Source organism: Nannobrachium achirus (genome assembly GCF_963921795.1).
Source record: "Nannobrachium achirus genome assembly, chromosome: 7".
NCBI classification, from domain to species: domain Eukaryota; kingdom Metazoa; phylum Chordata; class Actinopteri; order Myctophiformes; family Myctophidae; genus Nannobrachium; species Nannobrachium achirus.
This window is the reverse complement of record NC_137816.1, coordinates 37,586,004-37,598,858: the sequence shown is the minus strand read 5'-3', so window position 1 is coordinate 37,598,858 and position 12,855 is coordinate 37,586,004. Positions and strand designations below refer to the sequence as shown.

General features: G+C 41.5%; 1 protein-coding gene across 1 annotated transcript in view; it reads left to right on the top strand.

Moving 5' to 3' along the window:
* The window catches only part of dagla (diacylglycerol lipase, alpha), a 64,002-nt gene that overhangs the window by 34,664 nt on the left and 16,483 nt on the right, over positions 1-12,855 (top strand). The window contains exons 2-12 of the mRNA XM_080730653.1: positions 1,471-1,572; positions 2,314-2,525; positions 3,468-3,569; positions 3,819-3,957; positions 4,351-4,438; positions 7,438-7,572; positions 8,138-8,215; positions 9,169-9,293; positions 9,743-9,893; positions 11,153-11,236; positions 11,562-11,639. Coding sequence (XP_080586779.1) covers positions 1,478-1,572; positions 2,314-2,525; positions 3,468-3,569; positions 3,819-3,957; positions 4,351-4,438; positions 7,438-7,572; positions 8,138-8,215; positions 9,169-9,293; positions 9,743-9,893; positions 11,153-11,236; positions 11,562-11,639 — 1,287 coding nt within the window. The 5' untranslated portion in view covers positions 1,471-1,477. The remainder of the gene's footprint in view (positions 1-1,470; positions 1,573-2,313; positions 2,526-3,467; positions 3,570-3,818; positions 3,958-4,350; positions 4,439-7,437; positions 7,573-8,137; positions 8,216-9,168; positions 9,294-9,742; positions 9,894-11,152; positions 11,237-11,561; positions 11,640-12,855) is intronic.

The window sequence follows — 12,855 nt, the reverse complement described above, 5'->3', positions numbered from 1 at the left end:
ATCTAGTCCTATATTGTGCTAATCGGATCAATCAAAATGACAAATCAAATGTCAACCAGTTATTGCCATTTGAAGCATTTTACTGCTCTAACACTGCTGTAGTGCCCCTTATGTTTGCTATTTAGGTTGTAGTGCCCCTTATGTTTGCTATTTAGGTTGTAGTGCCCCTTATGTTTGCTATTTAGGTTGTAGTGCCCCTTATGTTTGCTATTTAGGTTTGTCTTGGTGTGACTATTCTCATACCAGACCCCTGAACAGTGTTTGTGCCAAGTTTAGTTTGAATTGAAGCAACTGGTCTTGCAACTGTGTGCCAGATGTTATGTTTGTGACGTCAACCATCCACCCATTGGGCAATTTTAATATAGTATTTTAAAAAAGTTAATTAATCCAAAGTTTGAAATGGTCTCTGTGATATATTGCATTTGACAGCCATATCACTCAGCCCTAGTCGGAAAGTATGTTTTTAACACTAATGCAATTGCCTCATCTGTGGTCAAAATATACATTAGTAACATAACCACGAAGCCTGTATTAGCTCCTCCTTCTGCTTGCTCTCTTTTACAGAGTTCAGCTTAAGCCTAAGGGCATCGTGACTGGGCACAGGATGCCATTTTAAACAAAGAGAATGGAGACGGTGGAGAGGAAGAAGCCCTGTCATAAAATCATAACCAGCTTGGAGCCACCAAATATAATTCCTTGTATTGTCATTCACAATGTGGTGCAATTAACACATTTAATCTCATCCCCCTCCATCTCCTTGTACTCTTTCAATTTGCGTACAGTACAATTTAGTCACTCAGCAGGCACTCTTATCCAAAGCCACTTGCATACTGTTTCTGTCAAGTGCAAACAACAGGGGTAATAGTCACACAACTAGAGTGCAGAGAGAGCACTGTAGTGCCTAAAAAAAACTAGCATACGAGTTAAACAATGAACAATTAAACATCTTGGGGTGTCCTTTTGCAGGGACGTGCAGAGAATGTTAGAGAGGCAGGGGCTGAAACTCCTAAAAGGACCTTTTGGTGGAAATATTAAAAATAGCAGACCTATGTGTCACACTGCGACGCATTGTGATCCTAGAGGTCGGCTATTTTTGGTACATATCACCACACTGAACTAAGCATTATCAAGTCAATACTGGAGATGTGGCATAACGGCATGGATTTCTACACAGAGGGGACAATTGTTTCAACATAAGATGCTGCATTCAGGTTCATGAGAGTTTGGACAAGACAATTCTCTTGAATGCTGCCCTCAGATATGGCATGGAAAGAGGGCAGTTGCATTTCTTCCACCATAGTAAAAACTGCATTCATGGTATGGAGAGGGCACTTTTTACAGATGGGTAAAATAGACACATTGATTTATGTGTGCACGTGCTGGTCCTTTTGGCTCAGCGAAGTGTTAATTTAACTCCCCTCATGTCTCCTCAAATGATTTAACAAACAATGCAACTCTTTGTCCCCACAGGGCAGTGATGCCGGGCATGGTGATGTTTCGGCGGCGCTGGTCAGTTGGCAGTGATGACCTGGTGCTACCCGCTTGCTTCCTCTTTATATTGCACTGCATTTGGTGAGCCAATGTATCCGTTAAAGGGATATTTCACTTTCAAAAAAACTTTTGGTCATTTTATCGTCTAATCAGGCTTTTATGAACACCCTGAACAGTTTTTAATTTGCTTCATTCAATATTTAGATTTTTGATGTAAATGTTACCAGGCCCTCCTCCTGCAGGACGCCTCCCCATACACACCCATTGTGACTTCAAACTCCCTTTTAACAATGATAGATTATTAAAAACACCCATTATTTTTTTCTGGTGACTGACTCATACTACCCTCCTAATATGTTAGCAGGCCATGTTTCTTTTGTTACTTTTTCTCATTTATTTTTAATAATTCTTTGGGAAAATTGAAACATTTTAATACAATAAAGAATTATAAAAATAAATGAAAAAAGTTATCAAAAAAACATGGCCTGCTCACGTATTAGGAGGGTAGTATGAGTCACTTCTTTTTTTTTTTTCTTTTTCTATGAATCTATCATGGTTAAAATGGAGTTTGAAGTTACAATGGGTGCGTATGGGGCCCTCCTCCTGAAGGAGGACGACTGATAGCATTTACATAAAATATCTAAATATTGAATAAAGCAAAGTAAAAACTGTTCAGGGTGTTCATAAAAGCCAGATTAAACGATAAAATGACCAAAAGGTTTTTTGAAATTAAATATCCCGTTAAATGTTTATTTTTGCATTGGTTTCTTTGTTTCTGTGTATGTAATGTCCTCTGATGAGTTCTGTGTCGTCCGTCCTCAGGTTGGTGGTCCTGTCCGTGGTTCTGTTCGGCGTGCCGCACGGTTCCGCTCAGTCCTGTTCCATCACCCTGGTGGATCATGGCAGAGGCTATCTGGGCATACTGGTCAGCTGCCTCATCTGTGAGAGTGCCATCATGTGGCTGAGCATGAGAGGCAGCATCCTTTACACGCAGCCCAGGGAAGCTGTGCAGTATGTGATCTATATACGCCTGGGTAAGTCACTGGGTTCATTTCTCTTCATATTTTTGTAGGGTGGGTATCCTAAGATGAGGTGTAATTACCTTTATATTTTACTACAATGTGAAGGCCCCCCCCCCGTTGTTATATTTCAAAGATACCTTTCTGTCACTGATTGTATATGAGGATTACAATAGTGGCATTTCCATAAAACTGTTTCTTTTTTTTTGCGCATTAAGGCTTTTGCGCGTAAATCTTTTAATGGAAACACTTCAAAATTTTAATAAACTTTCATTATTCTCAAAAACATTTATGCGCTTGGAGGAGGTGGATTTTGAGGCTTTATCAAAAAAACTAAATGCGCAAAAGGGAAATGGAAACACTAAGCGAATTGAAATTAATTGAAATTGCATGACATCGATTTGGCTGAAGGTAGCTGAAGGGAGCTACTAACTTGTTGGCGCCGTGTTCCCAACTACTGTACCTTGCATCGGATGTTTATTTTAGGGCGCTGTTGTGTGAAAGCCTCGTCCGTCACATCACCCAAGTAAATCCTGGCCAACACTTCGTCGTCACACTGTGTTGCCTGCCAAAAGTGTCCGATCTACAAGCTCACAGCACCTCGCATCCGCAACGTGTTGTAAGCTTGCAGATCGGCCACCTTCCACACTCAGAAACTTGCAGGATGAGACGTCGATTCGGGGAGGACAAAAAGCTGTCGGTCACGTCTCGGGTTCGGTCTGAAAAATCTGCCCAATCCCAGCTCTGAGCACTGTGTGCAGGCCCGTGGGAAGTCATTTACAACAGGTCTCCCAAGAATCGCATTTCATCAGTGGATGGAAACAGGCTAGATTTTCTTTTTTCGAATTTCTGGCAATTCGCTTCCTATTTTTGAATAAGCTTTATGGAAACGCAACTAATGTCAACTATTTTGAGTTGATATTGATTGTTATTGTCCCTCCTTGTGTTCCTCTCCAGCAATTCTGGTGGTTGAGCTAGTGTATGCTGTGGTGGGGATTGCCTGGCTTGTCCAGTATTACCAGCCATGCTCTGATGTCACTGCCAAAAACCTGGCTTTGGGTGAGTATTAAAGGAATTCACAATTTTAAATCGCAGGCTTGAATGTGAACTATTATTTATGTTTTTATTTTAATATACCTCGTATTGTAGTCTCCGGGGTAGTGCGTTGGTCACTCGCCAACGTGCCTGGCACTTTGGCTGACTGGTTAACGTACGCGCCCTGTAAAGTAGCGGCCCGGGTTCGCCTCCCGGTTGTTGCCGTGGTCGCGCTACAGTATGACCAATATTGATTATGTGTCTCCTCCTCAGGGATTGTTGCGTGTAACTGGCTGGTCATCTTCAGTGTGTGCGTTACCCTCATGTGCACCTTTGATCCCACGGGAAGGACCTTTGTGAAGCTCAAAGCTACCCGTCGACGCCAACGCAACCTCACCACATACACACTCAGGTCTCTCTCTCTCTCTCTCTCTCTCTCTCTCTCTCTCTCTCTGTTAGCACATTATGTCCCATACAAATAAATAGTGGCATTTATAAGCAACAAATCCCACCTTTTAACTGTATGGGACACAATGGACTACTGTATATAGTGTTATTAAAAAGTTACATTGTGGAGCTTGTATACATTTATAGCATTTAGTAGTAGTTTCTTGCTCTCTCTTTGCTTTCTCCCTCAATATCTCTCAATATGTATCTGTCTCTCTCTCTCTCTCTCTCTCTCTCTCTCTCTCTCTCCACTATGACAGTATTGGAACACAGAAGCACAGAACACCCATGCCAGTCACACCTCTCTTGCAATCGCACAGATTGAATCTTAACATAGCTCTTTGTCTCTCTCTCTCAGACACAGACTAGAGGAAGGCCAGGCCAGCAGCTGGAGCAGGAGACTTAAATTCTTCATGTGTTGCACCAGAGCCCAGGATACGCAATCGGTGAGTCACATGCTCCCTCATACGAGGGGCGGCATAGCTGAATGGTTAGGGAGCCTGCCTGGGGAACCAGAGCCCCTGGTTGTCCCTGGTTCGATTCCAGGCCAGGGTACTGAGGGTAGCAATGTCCATGTGTGTCCCTGAGCAAGACTCTTAACCCCTAATTGCTCACGCTCTCCTTGTGGGCAGCGAATCAGCTGGGTTGGGCTGAAAATACTGAATTTCCCCCTCAGGAGGAAGTAGGTAACTATTATTATTATTACTCAATTTCTTTCTGTTAAGTGGAAAGTGTAGAGAACAGAGAATTATGACACTTCCTGTTAACTGTTCCAGTTAGTTTTATTATTACATTATAGTGGGCAGCAGTGGCCTAAAGGTTAGAGGAGCATGCTTGTTCCCTGGGGAAGTGAAAGACCAACACTCACCCCTCCCTCAAATCCGTTGAAATGCCCTTGAGCAAGTGCCTTTGAACTCCAACTGATCAGTTGGTCAGTGGCCAACAGTATAAGACTGGTTGTACCGGACAATTCCCAGGTTTTAATGTGCCTGTGTGATTGTGAAGCAGGGCGTTGCTGAAAAAGAGCATTCATGCTCAGTGAACCTCCCCAGAATAAATAAGCGTTAAGAAAAAGACTGCTTCCGGTGAACGGGCATCTGTGTGACCGCAGTGCACCTTAACACTAGCCTGGTTCCAGACCCTGAATCGCTAGCCACTCCCATTAAAACATATGTTTAGCGATTCAGGGGTCTGGTGACTCTCTCAATGGATAAGGTTTCTTGGTTGAAATTCCGAAAGGCAAATCAGCGTTGCACCGTACGTTCCCAAACATAAACATTGTGTCGCCCGCCGCAGTAACATGCGATCTCGCTATGAAACATCAGAAGCAGACATGTTTTGTTGTGTTTAATTACTAGCTCGTTGGGGGGGGGGTCATGGCACTTCATCTTTAAAGGACTACAGTATGTACTGACTCCGTACCAGAGTCATTGTCATTGTTTGTTCACAGCTTTGCCCATATATTGTACATTACTACCCACAGATGTTAATGGCTTTATTTGTGTATGTTTTACCTATATTTTAAGCATGTCTACATTGTCAGCAAGCTTAGCTGAATAACTGAGTAAGTATACCTCACAGCATCATGAAGAAGTCACAACGTGAAATTTGTTCGTAAATCTATTGTTTCTCCAGGTACTATTTTCAGCTGCACTTTTCAAATCAATAGTGCATTGAAATATCTTGTATTGGATTACCTATCTCAAGCTGGTTTCTGCAAGTAGATTGAGAAACAGCCTGTGTCATGATCTGTACGAGCTTGGCTTGTACTAGCCGTGATACAGACTCTGGACCTAGATCTAACGTACTAGACCTGCTTCTGTCACCAATCATCTACTATAGCAGTGGTTCTCAACCTTTTCAGGGCAAGACCCCCAAAATAATCATATTCTAACTGGGGACACACCCACCCTGGCGAGCACTAAGAGTTGAGGCATTACATTTTTTATAACACGGTTCTATTGTGAAAATAGCACATCTGCATGCTCACAACGCCTCGCAATGCGAGGCGTTGTGAGCATGTAGATCGGCTATTTTCACAATTTCTGCCTAATATTTGACAATTTGGCCAATGTTTAATTTGTCATTTTAGAGGCATTAAAAAGTCCTTAAATTGTCACTTTATTAATGCGCAGAAAACCCCTATACACTTAAACTTTATGCTGGTTTGTTTACTGTTGAGAGAGAAAACCATGTTGCACATTAACACTTAAGTTGCAATGATTTTTTCTCTTCAATGTCCCGCGATGCCATGGTCTCCATATACTTCCATGTAATTTATATTGCACGGATCGTGCACGCCCATGCCTAGATGATGCACCACGTGTGTGCACACTGTTCACAGCTTTCAAACAAAGAAATCCGCTTGGAAATCCGTTCAGGCATTCATGATTTAGGAGCCATTATGTTTTCTTCAGATGTAAACAAACATGGCTGCCATGTTTGAAAGAATGGGTTGGTATAGGGGTTAAAGGGGACATCCAGACCAAAACACATATAGGGTTAAATCTGCCTTTTAACATACACCTTCATACCTGCTTTAGTCGATTTTTTTCATAGCTGCCCCTGTTGCTAGATTTCGGCTGCCCCTGTTGCTAGATTTCGCGGCCTCTCTCATAACTAACACAGTGGATTGTCCTTAGGCAAGTGCGGTCATTTCTTGAGCTTCAAAGTTAGTATTTTTTTATTGGATTGTGTTTACACAACGTCCTGAGACGAACCACACCGCTGTTTTGACCTCACAGGCACCCTTACTTGTCAAACAGACCCCTCCCTCCCCTCCCTTTCTAGCCTCTCCTCTCCCTGCTCTGGTGCAGAGCAGAAGCCGTTTGACAAGTAAGGGTGCCTGTGAGGTCAAAACAGCGGTTTGGTTGATCTCAGGACGTTGTGTAAACACAATCCAATAAAAAAATACTAACTTTGAAGCTAAAGAAATGACCGCACTAGCCTAAGGACAATCCACTGTGTTAGTTATGAGAGAGCCTGCGAAATCTAGCAACAGGGGCAGCCGAAATCTAGCAACAGGGGCAGCTATGAAAAAAATCGACTAAAGCAGGTATGAAGGGGTATGATAAAAGGCAGATTTAACCCTATATGTGTTTTGGTCTGGATGACTCCTTTAAACATGCAATTTCGCAATCGCGATCATGCCTAATACATTTCTGGAGGTCCAAAAAACATTTCTGAAAAAAAAAAAAAAAATCTTTGAAAAAAAATTTTTTTTTCTTCAAAAACGGCCCAAACTCGGGAAACTCTGGGTTGGCACAGGGGTGGTACCTTTTCAAACTCGGGAAACTCGGGGTTGGCACCAGATGTGTTAAGTTAATCATCTGAGGACCCCTCAAAATAATTTGGGGACCCCCCTGGGTCCCAACCCCCAGGTTGAGAACCACTTTACTATACCATGTTGCAGCTTTGTCCTGATGTCAGAAGTTGTCTTTCTTAGGATGCCTATTCGGAGGTGGCCAGCCTGTTTGCAGAGTTCTTCAGAGACTTGGACATTGTGCCTAGTGACATTATTGCTGGTCTGGTTCTGCTCCGCCAGAGACAGAGGTCCAAGAGATTTGCCATCCTGGACCAGGTATCACTCGCAACCATTTCTGTGCATGTGTGCTAGTGCTGATTTCGCCGACTAAAACTATGATGACAATTTTTCGACTACCTTTTTCACTGACAAAAACTAAACAAAAACTAAGCTATGATGACTAAAACTAAGACTAAATATGTTGACAATTTCATCGACAAATGGAAAGTAGACTACAATATTAGGGAGGGACTAGCGGAGGAGAGATCCAGTAGAACTAAGACAAGTCATTTTAGTTTGGTTGCGCTCGGGTGTTGCGCTCTATAGAGCAGATCTACAAGCTCGCAACATGTCATGCCGTGATGCGTCGTGAGCATCTAGATCGGCTATTTTCAGCATGCAACCAAGTGTGAAATCACCATCAGGGCCCGCCAAAATACATTTTTGTAGACAAAATCAACTGTGGATCAGACAACACTAAAGGAAATTCTATTTAAAAGACTATGGCTAAAACTAAATCAAAAATTGTAGTGTGCAACTGTTCACATGCATGTGTGAGTGTGTACAGGAGTGTTGTGTTGTTACAGGAATAATGTATGATTCTAACCTTTTCCCCCCTCAGGCCAACAATGATATTTTAGCCTTCTTATCTGGGATGCCTGTCACTCGCAAGACCAAATACCTGGACCTTAAGACCGCAGTGAGTATCTGTCACTCTGCTTCTGATAATGCGGAATAGAATATCATAATATCTGAAGGAATCTTATACTCTGAATTATTAAACAGAGTGAAATACCGGAAGATTAAGTTTATCTTAAATACGTATGTGCTCTTCATAAAATAGTGTTCAGCAGTCTAATTTATGACCTTAGATATTATCTTACCAGGAAAACAGAGGATTTATTGGGAGAAAGGAACATCAGCAGTTTGGTGCTGAAAGACATTGGTTTACCCACTTAAAAGGAACAAAATGCTGGTTATCTTTGTGCTAGATTTATGTAATACAGCTAATCTGATCCGTTGTTATCTTTGCAAAACATTTTTTTTGGACACTGCTGCTACAGATTTTGCTCTAAAATCTCACAAAGCGGTACACAGTATCTCTAAAGTCATGTCATCAACATGGACCTGTCCCATTTCCCATATTCCCCCCTGATTGGCTATGATTGCCTTCTAAAGTTTGTGTATGCGACATGACGGTCGCTTATCTCCCGATTAGGAAGTCTTAGTGGTGTAATACAAATACATCTAATCTGATCCGTTGTTATCTTTCATATGGTGTTTCATGCAGAACAAAGCCTTAGATTTAGAGCTGTCGCTCTGTAAGTGGAAGAACACATCTAAAAGGCTTATGTCATAAAGTTGCCATTATGCTCTGTGTGTGTGTGTGTGTGTGTGTGTGTGTGTGTGTGTGTGTGTGTGTGTGTGTGTGTGTGTGTGTGTGTGTGTGTGTGTGTGTGTGTGTGTGTGTGTGTGTGTGTGTGTGTGTGTGTGTGTGTGTGTGTGTGTGTGTGTGTGTGTTGCATTATCTCATCATGAGATGATGATGATGTTTTGCATTAGTGGGTCTGAATGTGTTATTACTCTTCTTCATCGGTTGTTAATTGACAGAACTCTCATGTACATTACTGTATGTGTCCTTTCCTTTCCCAGCCTGAGATGAACATGTACAAGGATGTGTGTTATTTCATGCTTTTTGCCTTGGCTGCGTATGGTTGGCCCATGTACCTAATGAGGAAGCCTGCCTGTGGGCTATGTCGCCTGGCCAGTTCCTGCCCGTGAGCTTACACACACACACACACACACATACACATACACATACACATACACACACACAGCCACACACACGCACGCACGTTCATTCACGTGCCCAGCCTTAGAGCTCTAACTGACCGCTAAGTGGCAATCCATTGAGACAATACCACTCTACCACAGCCCACACCCACAGAGGCTATAATAGAATGAAACACTCTTAGGCAGATTGCCAGCTTAATGGCACTGCATTAAGCCTGATTCGTACTTGAAAGTTACCAACCTACAAGCTCACAACGACGAGTTGTGAGCTTTTAGGTCTGCTATTTTCGGTGCACATAAATTGCCATTTCTTTCTTTTTGTCCTTCTCATTCCCTCTTACTGACCTTCTTTTTTTAGTCTACACCTCCATCTCGAGTGTCCTCCTTTCCTCTAATAACCTCGGGCATTGTTTCTCCATTTCTCCTCCCCTAGCTGCACATCAGTGTCTGGTTCTCGCCTGTCTCAGACCGTGACAGTGGAGGAGGACAACTGTTGTGGTTGTAATGTCCTGGCCATCCGGAGGCACTTCCTGGACAGGGACCTCAAGCAGGTTCACATTGTCTACACTTCCTGCCACGATGCTGTGAGTTAACCCCGGCAGTCACAGGTCTTTCAGGCTTGCTTAACAGGAATAACAAGGGGGGAAGAAAGGTGTTGGGCGGTCCATGATGTGATGTCAGGGAAAGTAATTTTCACCTTTGATTGGCTGGTTGTGACACAAAAGGTCTATTTTTGTCATTGCTATCTATTAGGTGCGTCCCAGAGTTTCACCAGTCTGTACTGGAAAACCACAAATGTAGAATAAACTCTGGATTGATTATGCCACCGCTATGAATGGTTAATTTCTGTTCCTTTGTGAAGCCACTGCTGATATGTAATTATTACATTATTTAAACTAAATTCTGTAAAATGATTTCATTCAGACCATAGCTAAACATCTGACCTGTATTGTTTAGCTACAGAATACCTGCCACTATTAATAGATAACCATCCTAAATTCTGTCATACTGATAAATGATCAATTCAATTCAGCTTTATTTGCATGAGAAAACATAAGTTTACATTGCCAAACCAAGTGTCAAAAGCATAAGGAAACAATTTAAGAAAATATTTAGGAAAATACTGTATGTAAGCATTGTGTAAACGGAGCTATCTCACATTTCAAATTGGAAAAACTGACTTACAAAACCACTAATATTCAATTTGCTTTTAGAAATACACATTTTTGAAACGGATAGCAGCAATATAATCACCTTAAATTGCCTTCTTCTAACATTGGTGACATTGGGTAATGTTTTAATGTTTCAGTCTGTGCATACCTTATAAGCCCTAAATGGCTTCTACTACGCCAAGTGGATGTTTTGTTTTTGCATTATCTGTTTATTATACTTCAATTCACCTTTAGCATTACCGTGTATATTTGCACAGTCCACAAAACATCCAATTAGCTGTTGCTGAATAGTCGCTGAATAGTTTCCTAATCACAAGTACTTTTTCTATTTTTGAATTTCCATAGCAGCTAACGCTTGTGCCACACAATGGCTATAATTTGTAAAGCAGATGTTTCTTAGTCAGTTTCCATCCATAAAACCCTGGCATACAGTGTGCCAGAGTTCTAGTGAATGTGGACTGTGCCCAACAGAGAAAAGTTTATAGACAAAGTCCTTCTTTGTCAAGTCTGGATGTGAGGTGTTTGAATCCCTTGTTACAGCTTGAACTGGAATAGAGGATATGTGCATGCATAAAGTGAATGGCAAATCAAGTGGCAAAGTGAGTTTAATGTTTCCAGCTGCATTCTCTCACTTCTTCCCCATATCTTTCTCTCTGTCCGTGTCCTTAAAGGTTTACGAGACACCATTTTTTGTGGCAGTTGACCATGGCAAAAAGAAGGTCGTTCTCAGTATCAGAGGAACCCTGTCACCTAAGGTGAGATGCAGCCGTTCGTGTTCTTCTCATAGTAAGATTCACCAAACATCTGTTTGATATTAGCTTTGCTCATTCTAGTGCCTTTGTGAGAGCAATCAAAGGCCTAGTGGTTTGACACGCAATCCTGTTCATAAACTCCCTCATGCTCATCACATGTTTCAGAAAACAGTTGATCTTTTCTGTTTGTGTTTTCATTTGTGTTCTTTCTATGTGCCCATGTATTGACCAATATCACACAGTGGCCATTTTGCTCTTACGTCAGATGTATGACATAACAGAATGCTGTGGTGGTTGTGGCATTTTTAACCTGTCCTCTATGTGTCAGGATGCGCTGACTGATCTGACAGGGGACTCTGAGCGTCTTCCAGTGGAGGAGCAACATGGGAACTGGTTGGGCCACAAGGTTAGCATTCAGTCTGCTTTACTAAACCGGACACTTTCATCTGGAGGTTCTTGACCTTGGTTCTGTCTACCCTCTGAACTCCCTACACATAATAACTAATATCATCCAAGGGCCTGAGGGGTTGTTTCACCTCTTAACAGTAGAATAATCAATTAGCTTATTGAAAGTCTGCATTAAATTACATTATGGGCAATTATGTCCTTGTGGTTGGCTGTATTTTATACATGAGACAGAATGTGGTGTTGTAACTTGACTCAGAGATGGACTTGATTTGATTGATATTCAGTACTTTTAACAAGACGTATAATATAGCAGAAACATTATTATAATTTTTTAAGAACAAACATTTCAATCAACTATCTTATTCTTGGAAAAGATTGTATCATTTATTTTGACAAACATGAGTAACATGAGAAGTAGAGACAACACAAACAGTGCAGCACAGGCCGGTTAAACATCCTGCCCAAAAAGGAACATCCCAAATAAGACCTTTTACGGCTTTGTTTACGTTGGAAGTCCTTGGCATTCAATATACAATGCAAATAGTAACAAGAACAACATTTAATATAATTAATAAAAGACCATTGTATGTACAGAGTAAAGAACTACATTTAATGCAATTATAAAATATAAATAAAATAAATGGGGGTTGGGTGTGATGACTACCTTTGCCTCTGGCTTCCTGAAAGGTGGATTTTCAGGGCAGCCTTGAAGGAGCCCAGCAAGCTACATGTCTTAAGGGAAATAGTCAGATTGTGATCATACAGAATGGTATTCTCTGTCAAGAAGGCAAAATACACATTACATTACATACATCAATTGTTATTTTTCAAAGTCTGGAGTTGGCACATATACCAACATCTTCAGAATGTATCAAAACCAGGCACCTGGACCTTAACCCAATTCATTTTTTTGGAAAGGAAATAAGGTTTCTGGCGACTGCCAAGTTGTGCCAACCCAATTTGCTACAACTATAAAACAATGCAGGTGTGATGGGAGGCAAGAGGCGCCACATGATTACTGTAACATTTTTAATTGCCTGGAATTGTATTGGTAGTGTTCTATTCTGAGGGCAGGCTGAATCTCCTGCACTTATGTTCCATTTTCTAGTAAAACTGTAAAATTCTTATATAAACTAAATATTCATTTATAAAATAAATATATTATTATGGATGTATTATATTGGGTAAAATATACCCTGCGTTAGTGATGGGGT